Source organism: Rhinatrema bivittatum, chromosome 2 (assembly GCF_901001135.1).
Source record: "Rhinatrema bivittatum chromosome 2, aRhiBiv1.1, whole genome shotgun sequence".
Lineage (NCBI taxonomy): Eukaryota > Metazoa > Chordata > Amphibia > Gymnophiona > Rhinatrematidae > Rhinatrema > Rhinatrema bivittatum.
Window position 1 is genome coordinate 821100540 of NC_042616.1, and position 18852 is coordinate 821119391.

At 49.5% G+C, this 18852-nt stretch overlaps 1 protein-coding gene across 4 annotated transcripts in view; it reads right to left on the bottom strand.

The window, feature by feature from the left end:
• Positions 1 to 18852, bottom strand: part of GRINA (glutamate ionotropic receptor NMDA type subunit associated protein 1) — a 169874-nt gene that overhangs the window by 36728 nt on the left and 114294 nt on the right. For all 4 annotated transcript variants that reach the window (XM_029592317.1, XM_029592314.1, XM_029592315.1 and 1 more), the window contains one exon: positions 15609 to 15809. In XM_029592317.1, the coding sequence (XP_029448177.1) occupies positions 15609 to 15809 (201 nt within the window). The remainder of the gene's footprint in view (positions 1 to 15608; positions 15810 to 18852) is intronic.

Below are 18852 nucleotides of genomic sequence, written 5' to 3' on the forward strand. Positions count from 1 at the left end.
CTCCCGTTAATTTGCAATGTTTAACCCCGCTAATTGTTTTAAAATACGGAAACTTTTAATTGTTTATTGTTATTATTACTGTTACCGTTCAATGTTCCATGTAAAATGCCCCGGTCGGACCTACCAGACCAGGGCAACTTTTCGTTTCATGTAAACCGGATTGATTTGTATTTTATACAGGAATTCCGGTATATAAAAATTAAAAATAAATAAATAATAAAAAAATTCTGTTCATGAGAAACACCCTGCCCTGGAGGGTGTCGAAACGAGCTCCCAAATACTCCAGACACTGTGAGAGTCAGATGACTTTTTGCTTCGTTGATTACCCAGCTTAGGGACTGGAGACAATGGATCACATGAAGAACCATCCGCTCGCCTTCCTCTTCAGACTTGGCTCGAATCAGCCAATCGTCGAGGTAAGGATGGACCATTATCTCTTCCTTCCGGAGGGTCGCAGTCACCATGACCATCACCTTGGTAAAGGTGCGTGGGGCTGTCGCCAGTCCGAAAGGCAGCGCCCTGAACTGAAAATGCTGATCCAGGATCTTGAATCGTAGGAATCCCTGGTGAGCGCTGCAAATCAGGATGTATAGATAAGCCTCTGTGAGATCCAAGGAGGCGAGGAACTCTCCCTTTCGAACCGCTGTGATGACTTTGAAGTGTTTCCATTCGAAAACAGGGCACCTTCAAGCAGCAATTAAGAACATAAGAAAATGCCATACTGGGTCAGACCAAGGGTCCATCAAGCCCAGCATCCTGTTTCCAACAGTGGCCAATCCAGGCCATAAGAACCTGGCAAGTACCCAAAAACTAAGTCTATTCCATGTTACCATTGCTAATGGCAGAGGCTATTCTCTAAGTGAACTTAATAGCAGGTAATGGACTTCTCCTCCAAGAACTTATCCAATCCTTTTTTAAACACAGCTATACTAACTGCACTAACAACATCCTCTGACAACAAATTCCAGAGTTTAATTGTGCGTTGAGTAAAAAAGAACTTTCTCCGATTAGTTTTAAATGTGCCCCATGCTAACTTCATGGAGTGCCCCCTAGTCTTTCTACTATCCGAAAGAGTAAATAACCGATTCACATCTACCCGTTCTAGACCTCTCATGATTTTAAACATCTCTATCATATCCCCCCTCAGTCGTCTCTTCTCCAAGCTGAAAAGTCCTAACCTCTTTAGTCTTTCCTCATAGGGGAGTTGTTCCATTCCCCTTATTTTGGTAGCCCTTCTCTGTACCTTCTCCATCGCAATTATTCACCTTCTGTAGGTCCAGGATGGGTCGGAAAGTGCCCTCCTTTTTGGGAACCACAAAATAAATGGAGTATCGTCCCCTCCCCTGTTCCCCAGACAGCACGGGGACGATCACCTTCAGGGCCAGCAATCTTTGTAGCTGTCTTCTACCACGGCTCGCTTGTTGCGGGAAATGCCTCTGTCCCCTGCTGGTCGACTGCACCCGCTAGATCCTCCCAAGCCAAAGTTGCCCGGGACAGACGACCGTCAGTTTGCAGATGGGGACGCTTGGGAACTCCCACACTCCCATCCTGGGCTCTATGCTTCGCGAGCTTCCGAGCCAGAAATGCTTCAAGCATGAGCAGCACAAATTCCAGTGAAAATCCCCCCGGTCCCGTCTCATCACTGCTAGAATCAGTGTCCATGTCTCTCGGAGTCCACGCAGAAGGGGACAGCAGGGGAGGTTCATCCTGGGAGACCTTTTCCACAGGGTGCACAGTGGGGGTTGGGCTCCTTCCATTAGGCCCAGCCACCAAGCATGACCTGCTTGAAGACTTTTTAGGTTTGGTCCTCTTGTCTGAAGCCCCTTCCCCTCCCAGTGCACAGTCCGTGCACAGTGACAGGAGTCTAAATAAACTGACCATGCCCCGCAAGCCTTACAGGGTTCCACCAGAGGAGTTTCTGCCATGTTCCTCCAGCAAAAAAGGGCAGATAACTCCCCCCCACCAGAAGGAAACAGGTGCTGCCACCCAGCCCTGGTGACTCCCACCAAAAATGCCACAAAAATCGGCCCCAGGAACGCTAGGGGAGGTTGAAAGAGAAAAAGAAAATGGCCACCACGGTAAAAATAGCTCCGGAGCCGGCAGTAAAAATGAGGCAGGGAGCCTAAAAACGTCCTCAGGTTCTTACCAGGGCTGAAACACTCCCCTTCTCTTCAGGGGTCTGCCTGGCTCTGTACCACCAGACAGACCAATTTACCCCAAGAGCCACGGTGAACAGGGAACTTGGAGCTGTTTTTTTTTTAAACACAAAAACTAACTTCTAGTAACCAAAAAAATAAAGCCTAAGAATAGAAAAAAATCCCCAAAGGGACTTCTTCCCTGTACCGCAGACACTGAGGGGTGCCTTCGGGTCACTGAGGGAGCCAGTCCCCTGCCTATCAGGGGACCCGGAACCACACGGGCTAGCACCGCCAGGGGTAACCAACCCCCATTCACCCGGCTCCACCCGAGGGATGGCCCAGACACTCTGAACCTAGCACCTCAAGGAGCAAGAAAAATCCATCTTACACAGAGCTGCAGGTATACACGACCACCATCTGCTGGAGTCAGAGAAATACTGATGAGCTGCAGGTGGCACACTTGGGATACCAGTGCCTCAAAGCTTTGCACTCCGACTCCATCTGCTGTTGGGAATACATAATCCACTGGTCTGGACTGATCTGTGGTATTACAGGAACAAAAATTTGCATGTGTGTACTGACGATCAATAAATTAGTGAAACAGGATTCCCCTGACTGATTGATAGTAGCTGGAGACCGCCAGCTTTCCCAACCGGAAGGCGTCGACACCCGGCAAGGGGGATGCTCTTATGTAAGAAAATGACATGGCCTACCGTGAATCGGTGAAACCCATGTATACCGGCAGCCGGGCAAGATGCTGAGTCCATCTGTCTACACTAAGGAAAACGAGATTATCAGGTAAGTAATCTCAACATTTCCTAGCGTGTAGCCAGATGGACTCAGAACAAGTGGGATGTACAAAAGCTACTCCCGAAGCGGGCGGGAGGCTGCCTGAGGACCGCGTAGGACCGCCCTCGCAAATGCTGTGTCCTCCCTGGCCTGGACATCCAGACGATAAAACCTGGAGAAGGTATGGAGGGAGGACCACGTCGCCGCTTTACATATTTCTGCGGGTGACAGCATCCTAGATTCTGCCCAAGACGCTGCTTGGGCTCTGGTAGAATGAGCCTTGACCTGTTGAGGTGGTGACTTCCTGGCCTCTACGTAGGCCGCTCTGATAACTTCTTTAATCCAGCGGGCGATGGTGGGCCGAGAGGCCACATCTTCTTGTTTCTTCCCGCTGTGAAGGACGAACAGATGGTCCGTCTTTCGTACTGTTTCTGTCATTTCCAGATATCTGGGCAGCAATCTGCCGATGTCGAGATGGCATAGCAAACGCCCTTCTTCCAATTTCTTCAAACCCGCCGTGGTTGGCAAGGATATGGTCTGGTTGAGGTGAAATTGTGAGACTACCTTAGGCAAGAAGGATGGAACCTTGCGAAGATGGATAGCCTCTGGAGTGATCCTAAGAAAGGGATCACGGCAGGACAGCGCTTGTAGGTCCGAAATGCGGCGTGCTGAACAGACTGCCAGCAGGAACACCATCTTCAAAGTGAGAGAACGGAGAGACAGGCCCCGAAGGGGTCTGAAGGTGGCTCCCGTGAGGAAATCCAAAACAATGTTGAGGTTCCACAGGGGCACTGGCCACTTCAGTGGCGGACGAATGTGCTTGACTCCTTTCAGGAAGCGGGAAACATCTGGGTGCGTGGCAATAGTCTTACCATCCCTCTGGGGACCGTAGCAAGACAGCGCAGCCACTTGGACCTTGATGGAGCTGAGGGAGAGATCCTTCTGAAGCCCATCCTGCAGGAAATCCAAAACAATAGGGATTGTGGTCGCATGCGGATTGGTGCCATGAGTGTCGCACCAGGCTTCGAATACTCTCCAGATCCTTATATAGGTGAGGGATGTGGAAAACTTGTGAGCTCGGAGGAGTGTATCTATCACCGGCTCCGAGTAACCTCTTTTCTTCAGCCTAGCCCTCTCAATGGCCAGACCGTAAGAGAGAAATGAGCCGGATCCTCGTGGAGGATGGGACCTTGACGTAGCAGGCCCCTGAGAGGTGGCAGGGGAAGGGGCTCCCCTGCCAGTTGTCTTCTCATGTCCGCGTACCAGGGTCTTCTTGGCCAGTCTGGTGCCACCAGAAGAACTAGGCCCTTGTGATTCTGAATCTTGTGGATAAGGGCGCCCAGCAGGGGCCACGGAGGAAAGGTGTATAGCAGAGTCCCTGGAGGCCATGGCTGAACCAGGGCATCGATCCCGTGAGAGAACGGATCTCGCTTGTGGCTGAAGTATCTGGGCACTTGAGCATTGGACCTGTCCGCTAGTAGGTCCATGTCCGGAGTCCCCCACTGATCCACAATCATCTGGAAGGCTGTGGGGGACAGCTGCCATTCTCCCGGATTTAGGCTTTCCCTGCTGAGGAAGTCTGCCGTGGTGTTGTCCCTTCCGGCAATGTGGACGGCGGAGATGTCCTGGAGATTCGCCTCTGCCCAAGCCATCAGCGGGGCTATCTCTAGGGATACCTGTTGACTTCTGGTTCCGCCCTGTCGGTTGATGTATGCCACCGTGGTGGCGTTGTCCGGCATCACTCTGACTGCTCTGTTCCTCAATCTGTGAGCAAATTGCAGGCAGGCTAACCGGACTGCCCGTGCCTCTAGTCGGTTGATGTTCCACCCAGACTCTTCTCTGTTCCAAAGCCCTTGGGCAGTGAGCTCTTCGCAGTGTGCTCCCCATCCGCTCAGGCTGGCATCAGTGGTGAGCAGAGTCCACGTGGGGGAGGACATCTTCGACCCCCTGCTCGTGTGGTCGGACTGCAACCACCACCGTAGCTGAGTCCGCACTCTGGCTGGTAGAGGGAGATGCACGGAGTAATTCCGGAAGCGGGGGCTCCATCGAGAGAGCAGGGAGCGTTGTAGAGGTCGCATATGGGCCCTTGCCCAGGGTACCACTTCCAGGGTGGATGCCATGAGACCGAGAACCTGCAGATAATCCCAAGCTATGGGCCGACTGGCTCCCATCAAGGACCGTAGACGCGTCTGGAGTTTTAACCTCCTCTTGGTAGTGAGACTGACTTTGTCTGCCTGGGTGTTGAACTGGACTCCCAGGTATTCCAGTGTTTGGGAAGGCTGTAGGCAACTCTTGCTTAGGTTGACTACCCACCCCAGGCTTTCCAGCAGAGCGATCACTCAGTTGGTTGCCCGATGGCTCTCCTCTCGTGATTTCGCCCTGATCAGCCAATCGTCTAGGTAGGGATGGACAAGGATTCCTTCCCGTCTGAGCGCCGCTGCTACCACTACGATCACCTTGGTGAAGGTCCGCAGCGCCGTGGCTAACCTGAAGGGCAAAGCCCGGAATTGGAAGTGTCGTCCCAGAACCTTGAAGCGTAGGTAACGCTGATGATCCTGATGGATCGGGATATGCAGGTAGGCTTCTGACAAGTCTAAGGCCATGAGGAACTCCCCTGGCTGTACTGCGGTCTTGACGGAGCGCAGAGTTTCCATACGAAACCTCGGGACCCTTAAGTATCTGTTGACTGACTTGAGGTCCAATACGGGCCGGAAAGTGCCCTCTTTCTTGGGTACCATGAAATAAATGGAATAGTGCCCAGAATCCATGTCCCATGCAGGTACTGGGATTATGGCTTTCAAGGACAGGAGCCTCGCCAGGGTAGCTTCCAATGCTGCCTTCTTGTGGATTGGACACGGGGATTCCACAAACCTGTCTGGAGGGATGTGATGGAAGTCCAGATAATAGCCCTCTCAGATGATGGCGAGGACACCCTGGTCCAACGTAATCTCGACCCATCTGGGGTAGAAGAGGGTTAACCTGCCCCCTATGGCTCCGTCCCCCGGATGGATCGGCTGATTCTCATTGGGAGGCGCGGCCGGGACCTGAACACGAACTGGCTCCCCTCTTGTGCTGCTTGGTCCGAAAGGACTGGTTCCTGGCCTGAGGACGAGGTGCCTGGTAGCGAGTCCTATAGGGAATGAAGCGTTGGGAGCTTCTGCCTCTGGATGGCCTTGGAAAGGCGCGCTGGTTCCTTTTGAACCTATCTTCCGGCAGTCGAGGTACTGGAGAGACGCCCCATGTGCTGACCAGTTTATCCAGGTCGCTGCCGAACAGGAGAGAGCCCTTAAAGGGCATTCTGGTGAGGCGTGTCTTATAAGGAGTATCGGCTGACCAGTTCCATATCCAGAGCTGCCTCCTGGCTGCTACTGAGGATGAGACCCCTTTGGCTGTTGTACGGACTAAGTCGGATGCGGCATCCGTGAGGAACGAGAGAGCTGACTCCATGTCCGCTGCCGGAGCCTTGTTCCTGACCTGTGACAAAACAGGAACGCGTCACCACTGTGCAGCAGGTTGCGATCTGCAAAGATAGAGCTGCCACCTCAAAGGTCTGTTTCAGGATGGCGTCCAATCGCCGGTCATGAGGCTCCTTGAGGGCCGCCCTCCCCTCAACTGGAATGGTAGTGCGCTTGACCACAGCGCTAACTGAAGCGTCCACCTGGGGGCACGCCAGTATCTCCTTGATTGCCGGGTCCAGGGGGTACATGCCCGTCAGGGCCCGACCCCCTTTGAATGAGGCCTCTGGCGCAGTCCACTCCAAATCTATCAGTTGTTGTGCTGCTTGCAGGAAGGGAAAATGGCGGTCTGTAGGCCGAAGCCCTTCCAGCACGGGGTTCTGTGTGGCTGCCTCCATAGTGCTGGGGCCAGGAATAGCCAACTCCGTCAGGCACTGAGAAACCAGGTCGGAGAGATCTTCCTTGGGAAAGAACCGCCGCATAGTCCGATATGGCTCAATCCCCGAGGGAAGTTCCCCCTCCTCGGGGAATTCGGACTCGTCATCTGAAACATCAGGGTCCGCCTCAGCCGGGCTGCCCGGAAGCGGGTGCCCGCGATAAGGGCGAGAAGGCCCAGGGGCAGGGTCAGCCGGAGCAGCAGCAGGGCCTGGCCGGAAAGCTGACTGCATTTGTACAAAGGCATGGATCCCTTTAAACAAATCCACCCAGGAAATGGAAGCGGTCTCTAGTCGACTGGGTACCAGGTCCCCCGGGATCCCTGGTGGGTCGAGACTGCCTGCTAAGTCCGGGGTGGCCCCTGGGGAACTTCTACAAACCTCGGTTGAGACTGGTCCTGGTCCGAGGCTCCCACGGCCTCCTCACATTGGGCACAAAGGGAGTCTGGCTCCTCGCTCTGCGTGGCTCTAAGCTGGCATGCTGAGCAGAGGCAGAGAGCTTTCACGCCGGAATCAGGAGGCGCCTCCACGGGAGATGCCGGGGCGTTTAAATGTTCCATCGCGGCTGGCGAATGCAGGACGCCGGCGCTCAATAATATGCGCACAAAAATATGTGCTCAAGAATATGCGGTCAGCAATATACACTTAATAATATACAGTGTGCGCTCAACAATATGCGGTCAGCAATATACGCTTAATATACAATATGCGCTCAATAAGATGCGGTCAGCAATATACGCTCTAATATACAATATGCGCTCAATAATATGCAGTCATCATTATACATGCAATATTATACAATATGCGCTCAGCAATATACATGCAATATTACAATATGCGCTCAATAATAGGCGGTCAGCAATATACGCCCATCAACAGGCGCCTATCATGGGTGCTCAATACCTGAACCAGGCCAACAAAATGGCGACCTCCACGGCGTGCCGCATGCAGGCAACACCGCCGATCCTCGTACCTCGGAGACCAAAAGTAAGAGATATACGCCTTACGTGATCATCGGCGCTTCCCGGCTGGAACCCGGGCAGTCTCCGGCTGCGGGGGGAGAGGGGAAATACCTTCACCTCCGCGCTTGAGGAAATGCACCCGCTGCCTCTAAGTCCACGCCGGGACCGAGGCCCTCTCAGCCACGCCCGAGCCCTTCTCGCTCGGGGGCTAGATCCCTGCCGCGATTCGGCCACTGGACCGAAGTGTAGACCTCCGAGGGATCACGGAAATCACCCCGGGAAACTCAACTGGGGGAGGGACCCGAGGGTATCACTGCAGGAGTGCGGGGCTCGTTGTTCTGTAGAAATTTAGTAAGTAGAAAGTAGTATTGGAAAACACGCTCAGCGAGCGTGCAGGCTCTCCAAACTGCTTTGGAGACGGAAATTACTGAATTGTCTCACTTCCTGTGGGGGTATATGTACCCGTGCTGACGTCAGAGCCGTCTCCAACTGCTAGCACGAGCACACTATACCCACTTGTTCTGAGTCCATCTGGCTACACGCTAGGAAAGCAATGTTGCTTACCTGTAACAGGTGTTCTCACAGGACAGCAGGATGTTAGTCCTCACATATGGGTGACATCACAGGATGGAGCCCAATCATGGAAAACGTCTGTCAAAGTTTCCAGAACTTTGACTTGCCCCTACTGGGCATGCCCAGCATAGCACCAACCCTGCATCCAGCAGGGGTCCCCCTTCAGTCTTATTTAAAAGCTACTGGCAGTGCCGAAAAATAAAATAAAAAGTTACGAACCCAACACCGTAGGGCGGCGGGCGGGTTTCGTGAGGACTAACATCCTGCTGTCCTGTGAGAACACCTGTTACAGGTAAGCAACATTTACTTTCTCACAGGACAAGCAGGATGGTAGTCCTTACATATGGGTGAGTACCGAGCTGAGGATGTCCGAACCTGCACCAAATGTACCCAAAGACGTGCAACAGGCACAACAACTGGGGTGGAATTTGGAAGAGGGCATCCTGAACCCCACCAGGCAGGCGGAAGGGTGTTGGTACGTCACGTTGTAAACAGGTTACGACTGGCCGAAGATGGAATCCTGTCTTCCGGCTTTGTCTAAGCAATAATGGGCTGCAAAGGTGTGAAGAGAACTCCAGGTTGCAGCCCTGCAAATGTCAGGAAGCGGCACTGATCGCAGGTGTGCTACCCAAGTCGCCATAGCCCTCAAAGAGTGTGCTTTAACACGGTCTTGAAATGGAGTGCCCGCTTGCTGATAGCAAAAGGATATGCAGTCCGCCAACCAGGAGGAGAGAGTCTGCTTACCCACAGACTTTCCCAACTTGTTAGGGTGGAAAGAGACGAACAATTGAGTGCTTTCCCTGTGGGCCGATGTATGGTCTAGGTAAAAAGCTAGAGCCCGTTTACAGTCAAGGGTATGCAGAGCCTGTTCTCCTGGGTTGGCATGGAGCCTGGGAAAAAAGGTAGGTAGTATGATGGACTGGTTTAGATGAAAATCCGAAACTACCTTAGGTAAGAATTGTGTGGCGTACCACCCGGTCCTGCAAAAGTTTAGTGTAAGGCGGATAGGTAACTAGGGCCTGCAATTCACTAACTCTGCGTGCTGAAGTGATTGCCAAAAGGAAGATCACTTTCCACGTGAGATATTGGAGTTCACAAGAGTGAAGAGGCTCGAATGGTGGTTTCATGAGCTGACCCAGAACTAGATTAAGGTCCCAAGAAGGGGCCGGAAGACGTAATGGAGGATTGATATGGAGCAAGCCTTTTAAAAAGCGTGTTACAAGGGGTTGTACTGATAAAGGAACATTCCCGATACCCTTATGGAAGGCGGCTACCGCACTGACATGCATTCTGATGGAAGAGGTCCTTAGACCTGATTCTGACAAATGCCAAAGATAGTCCAGAAACTTCGGGATTGGACAGGAAAAGGGGACAAGGGACTGAGAAGAGCACAGATACGTGAACCTTTTCCATTTGTAAGAGCATGATTTTCTCATGGAAGGTTTTCGCGAAGCAATCAAGACACGGGAAACTGGATCTGAAAGGTTAAGTGGTTGAAGTATTAACCTTTCAACATCCATGCCGTCAGGGACAAGGCTTGAAGATTGGGATGGCGTAGGCTCCCGTCGTTTTGAGTGATCAGGAGCGGGTCCTTTCCCAAGGGGGATGTGCCTGCAGATGGAGAGATCCTGAAGCATTGGAAACCACACTTGGCGAGGCCAGTGAGGTGCTATCAGGATCATGGTTCCCATGTCCTGACGCAACTTCACGAGAGTCTTCGAGAGAAGAGGAAGTGGAGGGAATGCATAAAGCAGACCGGTTGCCCATGAGAGGGAGAATGCGTCTCTGGGCTGAGAGAGATTTGATGCGAATGAGGGAGCAGTAGTTGTCCACTTTGTGATTCTGAGGGGACGCATAGAGGTCTATCTGAGGATATCCCCATTGTTGGAAGATGGAGTTCGCTACTGAGGGGTTGAGAGACCACTCGTGCGGTTGAAAGATGCGACTCAGCTGGTCTGCCAGGATATTGTCCACTCCTGGCAAGTAGGTGGCCCTGAGGTACATCGAATGGGAGAGGTCTTCCGCCCAAATCTGCACAGCTTCCTGACACAGAAGGAAGGAGCCTGTGCCTCCCTGTTTGTTGATGTACCACATGGCCAACTGGTTGTCCCTCTGAATTAGGATGACCTGATTGGACAGGCGATCCTGAAAAGTCCCAAGAGCATATCTATTGCTCTAAGTTCCAGGAAATGTATCTGGTGTTTGGCATCCTCTGGAGACCAAGAGCCTTGTGTTTGCAGATCGGCTACATGGGCTCCCCACCAGAGGTTGGAAGCGTCTGTGGTGAGAATGATTCGAGGATGCGGAACCTGGAAGGGCAATCCCTGGAAGAGATTGTCCCTCGCCTGGTGGAAAAATCAGAACAGATGGAGTGAGTCGGTGATGTTGACAATGGTCAACAGAGGCTGAATAGCTTGAGTCCATTGAGACTTCAGAGTCCAGTGCATAAGCCTCATGGCCAAGCAGGCCATTGGTGTGACATGGACTGAGGACGCCACATGTCCCAGAAGGACGAGAAATTGGCGAGCAGTCGCAGCGTGCTGAGACTGCAGTTGGTGAGCAAGAGACATGATGGTCAGTGCTCATTGTCAAGGCAGGAAAGCCTTTGCCTGTAAGGTGTCCAAGTCTGCCCCAATGAACGATAAGGTTTGAGATGGGACTAAGTAGGATTTGTCGTAATTGACGAGAAACTCTAACGAAATTAGAGTGTGTAAGGTTAGATTGAGGGACGACAGAGCAGCTTGCTGAGTGGGCGCCCTGATTAACCAGTCGTCCAGATAGGGGTAGACGTGAACACCTTGTGTCCTGAGGAATGCTGCGACCACTACGAGGCATTTTGTAAAGACTCGTGGAGCAGACGCTAGGCCAAATGGAAGCACTCTGTGTTGATAGTGCTGAAGGCCTACTATGATTCTCAGGTATTTGCAATGAGCTGGACTTATTGCAATGTGGGTGTATGCGTCCTGGAGGTCCAGAGAGCAGAGTCTCCTCTTTGTAGAAGAGGTAGAAGCGAGCCCAAGGTAACCATCTTGAACTTTTCTCACTGGAGGTACTTGCTGAGGGCCCTTAGATCTAGAATAGGACGGACGCCTCCCGATTTTTGGGGGATTAGGAAGTACAGGGAATAGAACCCTAGGCCTTGTTAGAGTATGGAATGGGTTTTATTGCTCTTGACTGAAGGAGGGAGATATCTTGATCCAGAAGAATGGAGTAGTCTGACATTCTCCACATCTGCAGAGGTGGGGAGTCTGGTGGCAGGGCGAGAAAGTTCAGATGGTAATCCTGAGCAATGATTGCCAATATCCATTGGTTGGATGTAACTGAATGCCACATGTTGTGAAAGTGGCACAGTTGACCTCCCACTGGTATGTGCGACAGAGGAATCTGGCTGCTGCTCTCCAAGTGGAAGTCAAAAACTGGAAGCAGGCCCCGGCTGGGGATCTGTTTGTGGTTTTTGCGAGACTGAGGTTTCTGATAAGGTCTCGTAGCATGGGATCTGGCTGGTGGTGGGTAGGTCTTTCGTGGACAGTAGAACGACTTCTTGGGAGTCCTTTCTAAAGGGCTGCTTTGAAGAGAAGTCGGAAGGCATCGAAGAGAGCTGTTTTAGGGTCTCATGATGGTCTTTTAGTTCAGACACTGTCCCTTGGATCTGTTCGCCGAACAGATTATCTCCTACACAGGGCAGGTTGGACAACCAGTCTTGCACTTCTGGGCGAAGGTCAGAAGACTTGAGCCAGGCCCACCGTCTCGCTGAAATAGCAGCTGCAGACACTCTGGTAGAGGTGTCGAAAATGTCATAAGATGTTCTGATCTCATGCTTGCCTGCCTCAAAACCTTTACTTACAAGGGTTTGTAGTTGGTCTTGGCATTGCTGAGGCAGGGAGTCTGAGAAGTCCTGTATCTGCTTAAATATGGCCCTGTTATATGGGGTCATATAAAGCTGATAGGCAGCAATTCGGGAGATTAGCATGGCCCCTTGGAATACCCAGCATCCAATGTTGTCCAGGAAGTTTTGTTCCTTACCAGGAGGGGTAGATGAGTGAGGTTTTGACCTCTTTGCCCTCTTTTGTGCAGACTCTACCACGACTGAGTGGTGATCAAGCTGTGACTTGAAAACCTGGAGCTGACTGTACTAAATAAGTAGTGTAAGCTTTTCTGTGTACTGGAGCAATTGTTCTGGATTTTCCTAGTTCTTTTTGAGAAGATCAAGAAGAACCTGATGTACGGGAATAGAGGTTATTATCTTGGGGGCATCCAGGAATTGGAGCAACTCCATCATCTGGTGTCTATCATCCTGTTCTGTCTGTAATTGAAAAGGAACCAATTCAGCCATTTCCTTCACAAAATTTATAAATTAGAAGTCCTCTGGAGGAGAACGCTTTCTACTCTCAGTAGGTGAAGGTAAGTCATTGGTGTCTGATGAGGTATCATCACCCCAGGTATCATAAGGGTCAACACCCTTTCCTCTAGGAAGAAGAGGAGGGACAGGGTGGTTGGATACCTGAAGGTCCAAGTCTGGGCTCCGAAGGAATTGGAGGCATTATCGGAGGCACTGATGATGGCATCGAAGGCATCGTACAGGCATCGAGGGCATGGATGGATGGCTCGGTGGTGCCGATGGACATATCTGCACAGATTGTTGGATCGGTGGCGAGGGACGTATAGGCATTGATGGCCGAGGCATAACTCCGGATGGAGGAATGCGGAATGGTGTTTCTCCTCCCAATGATGCTGTCAATGGGGAGGGCATCGGAGCCATCGGAGACCCGGGATCCATCGGTGGAAAAGCGGCCATAAGCGCTTCCATCCTGGATAGCAGCGGTGCCAGCGCTGCCGGAATCGGGTCGATGATCAGTTCCACAGTCTGTGCCGGTGGAACCTGAAGAAGATGTTGCATCGCCTTGTCGATGGCATCCTGGACCATCTGGTCCAGTTCTTATCGGAGACCTGGAGCAAGCAACCCTGGCTCCAGAACAGAAGGAGGCAAAGGCATAGCCAGAGGGACCACCGTTACAGGCGGAGTCGCGGCTCCCGATCCCTGATCGGGTGAGGGTTGCCTCAGAGACCCAGTTGTAGGAATCGTCTGTGCCTTTCCTGGATGGGGTTTTTCCGACAGCAGCTCGGTCGATGATTTCGCTCCCTCGATGGTCCGAGTCTTACGGTGTCATTGGCGATGTTTCTCCCTGCGATCCCCTCGATCCTGAGGGGGAGTAGAGGGTGTCGATGGCTGAGAAGTCGTCGATGCTGGTCGGTCACTGGTCGATGCTGGCGCGCAGACGACTGTGCTGGTTCCAACGAAGTCGATGAGATGGACGGAGTCGGGGTTTGAGCATGGAAGAGAAGTTCCATCTTCTCCATTCTGGCCTTGCGACCCTTCGGTGTCATCATGGCACATTTGGTGCAGGTCAAGACATTGTGCTCACGTCCTAAACACATTACACAGACTTTAAGGGATGTCTGTGATAGACATGGTGCGGGCACACAGTCCGGGCACAGACGAAATCCCGACGCCATGGAAAAGATTTTGCCGCGGTACGGTCGACGGCCAGTAGGCCGCGAAGGGCAAACTCGACGGTAATCGACAGGAAATGGGTCAAAACTTACCGGAGTACCGAAGAGTTATAAAGAGTTTCTCTTTTTTTCTTTTTTCTTTTTTTTCTTTTCTTTTCTTTTTTTCTTTTTTCTTTTTCCTCCCTCTAATTCCTTCCTTTTTAACCACCTATCTGTTCACTCTGCTCTTTTCCCCCCCCCTCTCATCTCCTCCTCCCCTCTCATAATTTTTTTTTTTTTCACTCAGTTCTCCCTCTCATCTTCCTCTTTCTTTATTTCACTTAATGCTCCCATGCTCTATTTTCTCTCATTACTTCCATTTGTTATTTATATAAATCTTTTGAATTTTTTAATCAATTTTTGCCTTTTCCTGTTAAAGATGAACAACTCATACTCTGTGTTTTATTTTTTGTTCCAACAGGTTTTTCATGTTTTGATGTTCTTTGTTACATGTAATACTTTTTCAAGCAAGTTTAAATGTTCAATGTAAACCGATTTGATTTGCATATAATGCAAGAAGACCGGTATATTAAAACCAAAAATAAATAAATAAGATGGACCCCTGTGGGGCAACTTAACTTTTAGTAATTCCGTGAGGAAAATTCCTGTCAGGAATTTCTTCAGAGCTCCTTTACCGCGAGGCTACTGCTGCGTGGAAAAAAGAAGACTGAAGGGGACCCCTGCTGGCTGCAGGGTTAGTGCCATGCTGGGCATGCCCAGTAGGGGCCAGTCAAAGTTCTGGAAACTTTGACAGAAGTTTTCCGTGATTGGGCTCCATCCTGTGATGTCACCCATATGTGAGGACTAACATCCTGCTTGTCCCTGTGAGAAAGGAAGAGACTGAGGGGACCCCACGTGGATGCAAGGTATACTGAATGCTCAAAAAGGCTCAGTCAAAGTTCTAGAAACTGTGACATAAGTTTTCCGTGCAGAGTTCCATCCGATGATGTCACCCATGTGTGAGGACTGCCATCCTGCTTCTCTTCGGAGAAAGATCCTTCCTATCTCATCTATTAGAATCAGGACCCAGCATAAACAAATCCTTCATATCCCAATCAATCATAATCAGGACTCAGCACAGACAGACCCTTCCTATACCGTGCATCATAATCAGGAACTAACACAGACTGGCAGATCCTTCCTATCTTTACATCTGAATCATGGCTCAGCACAGTCATCAGATCCTTACTATCCTATCCATCGGTATCAGAATCAGGATTCAGGACAGATCCTTCCTATCCTGTCCATCAGAATCAGGACTCAGCATAGACAGACAGAACTTTATCATCACATACAATATTATCAGTCTGTTGAAGAAAGAGAGAGATTCATATTCAAACCCTGCTGAGCTGTAAATTATTCTGATAAATTTATCAGGCTTAGTTTAGGCTTGCTATTTGTCCGAGCAGTTATCCAACTAACTTTGTCCGGCCATGCTGAATTTCAGTGCTGACTAACTAAAGTTAAACCATGGACTGGAAACACCCCCAGCACCATCATTTATTTATTAATTTTTTAATCTGGCCAAATTTTGTGTATGCAATGATTTGCTTGAATAAATTGTAGCCAGTCATCAGGGGAAAAACGAAACTGCAAGATTTGTCCATTAACTCTCAAAGTTATCCTGACAAACCTTTTCAATACTGACCTCGCAGTCAGCAGATATTGCACAGAAAGAAAAATGGGTAAGAGAAATTGAATTCTCACCAGAGCCACCAGGTTCCAGGGGTGCTTGCGTCTGAACTCTCCACAGCAGCTCAGCACTATGAGTGAGACGATGAAGACGGCGTAGGAGACGTAATAGGTCCATGTATTTTTCCTGACGTACAATTTCACATCGTCCATGAAGGTGAAAACTGCAACAAATCCAAAAGTAACAAGAAGCTGCATAGACAGCACCAGGAACACCTACAACAGATGACAGACAGAAGTTATACAAGGATGAGACATGGAAGCAGGAGCATCTAAACCCATCATACTGTAGGGTGAAAGCAGGATTACAAAGATAATGCAGCACCAGAGAATCCAGGCAAACTAATAAAGAATGTATTTACCATGCACAGTACAGCTGACAACACGGTTTTAATTCGATTCCCAGTAAAACTGAGCACTCTTCTGCTGCTGCTACAATTATTCTTCATTTCTATAGCGCTATCAGGGATAGTCCGTGCTGTACAGAAACATTTGTGGCGCTCAGCTAGTTCAGGGGGGCAACACAATACAATAGATGCCAGGAAATGTCTGTTTAGATTCTTTATTATGGAGACTCGTTCAACCGATAAAAAACTCGGCCCGAGTCGGGCATTTTAAGTAAGTGTCATCGTGCCAGGACTTTGCATTCACAGATATATTTTAGGCGGTTCTGTTTTTTTACAGTTTTCTTCTGGTTTTCAGTTGCTTTTTTCATAATGCATATTTTTCATATTGTCTAAACACCCCTCTCACTTTTCATATTCATCTAATGTACCTCACTTCGGGCGCACTTGGCAATTTTCATTTTCAAATTTATTATTTTGTTTTGTAAGATTACATTTCACTTTTTTCATCCTAGATATTTAGTTTTACCTTTTCCACACTTTTTGCACAGACTCTCTGCAAACGTGATGATATGAAATTACTATCATACACAAATAGCAATATTATATACTTGTAAAATCATTCTTAACATTCTGTCTAGCTACGTTTTCATATTATACATGTTCCATTTTATATGTTACCATCTTAATGTACTTATAATTTATATTGGATTTATGTATGTCCTATTGTCCAGTTATATTTGTTATTTATGTATTGTAGCCCCTGAGGCAGCCCCACTGTGTGGGCGAAACTCGGCCTGAGTCGGGCATTTTATCTCCATAATAAAGAATCTAAACGGACATTTCCTGGCATCTATTGTATTGTGTTGCCCCCACGGCTTTTTTTTTAGATCGCCTACCTTCCTGTTTTATCAACTCAGCTAGTTCAGACCATGTCTCAAAGAATGGCCAGTCCTGTCACTTGGAAGTACCTGGCATATCTGTGGGCTTCCAACAAAAAAAAAAAAGCATCCGTCAAACTGTTCATATTTTTCATGTTACCCATATCGCACATCAGCAATGCAGTATTAAAGAGCATCCTAACACCCGTAAGCGCAGAAATAATTGTTCGTTCATATGCATAAACCGGGTCATTTATAATCATTGGTCTCTGATCGCCAAATACTTTATGGTATTTCTTTTTACAATTATTTCTGCGCTTACGCGTGTTATGATGCTCTTTAATACTGCATTGCTGATGTCCGATATGGATAACACATGAATAATATGAACAGTTTGACGGATGCCTTTTTTTTGTTGTATAAAACGTATTTGTGCATTTCGTATATATTGACTCCATTTCTTGGTCATTTGCAATTATACCTGTAGACTTACCATGTACTTAAGAGAAACATATATAGGAACATGTCTGCAGAAAAACACCTTATGGCCTATCCAGTCTGCCTGTCTCAACGATCCCCCATGCTAGTCCCATGATGTCTTGTGTTCAGATTCTGTTCTTGTCTCACTGGGAGTTTGTTCCATGCACCCACCACCCTTTCTATAAAGACATACTTGAAGAACATAAGAACATGCCATACTGGGTCAGACCAAGGGTCCATCAAGCCCAGCATCCTGTTTCCAACAGTGGCCAATCCAGGCCATAAGAACCTGGCAAGTACCCAAACAATAAGTCTATTCCTTGTAACCATTGCTAATGGCAGTGGCTATTCTCTAAGTGAACTTAATAGCAGGTAATGGACTTCTCCTCCAAGAACTTATCCAATCCTTTTTTAAACCCAGCTACACTAACTGCACTAACCACATCCTCTGGCAGCAAATTCCAGAGTTTAATTGTGCGTTTAACAGATTACCCCCCTTTCACCCTCATTACATGACCCCTTGTTCATGGGATAAGGATGAAAGGAGTCTATACTCTTTTGGTTAAAATCAAGAAGGTATAATTGAAATGAACTAAACCATGTGGGTTATTAGGTAGAATTACGCAAAGGTGCAAGAAAGACTTTTTAAAAAGATTGAGACCTATGGAAAAGCAGCAGGACGTGGTGTGGATGTTGGACATTTAAAGGAAAATTAGTTCTTACCTGATAATTTTCGTTCCTGTAGTACCACGGATCAGTCCAGACACCTGGGTTGTGACTCCGCACCAGCAGATGGAGACAGAGCAAAACTTGACGGGCTCCCTACATATAGTAAGGTGCCACCCACAGCCCCTCAGTCGAACGAACTGTCAAAGCAAACCAGTGACCGACTAACTAACTAGAACAATTTTAACCAATTCAAACACCCTCTGGCTGAAAACCGAAAACATCAGACCAGAGGCAAGCGGCAATAGGCCAAGAACTGGAACAATAGCAGTACAACTAACCAATCGAGCGGACTCTCTCTCTCTCTTCATTGTACCAAACAGACGGGCGGGAGCCTGGACTGATCCGTGGTACTACAGGAACGAAAATTATCAGGTAAGAACTAATTTTCCTTTCCCTGTACGTACCCGGATCAGTCCAGACACCTGGGATGTACCAGAGCAAACTACCGAGGGTGGGAAGCAGAGAGTCCCGCTCGGAGAACACTCGCCCCAAACCCCGGCGCTTCAGACGCCTGGACATCAAGCCTGTAATGCCTAGTGAAAGTATGCAAGGACTTCCACGTCGCAGCTCTACAGATCTCCTGCGTGGACACCTGAGAGACCTCGGCCCAGGACGTGGCTTGCGCCCGAGTGGAATGAGCACGAAGCCCCCTAGGCGCCACTTTACCCTGCAGAAGATAAGCGGAGCTAATAGCGTCTTTGAGCCAACGCGCAATCGTGGCCCGCGACGCCGCAGACCCCCGGCGAGGACCGGACCAGAGAACAAACAGATGGTCGGACATCCGGAAAGCATTCGTAACCTCCAGATACCGAAGCAGAATCCTGC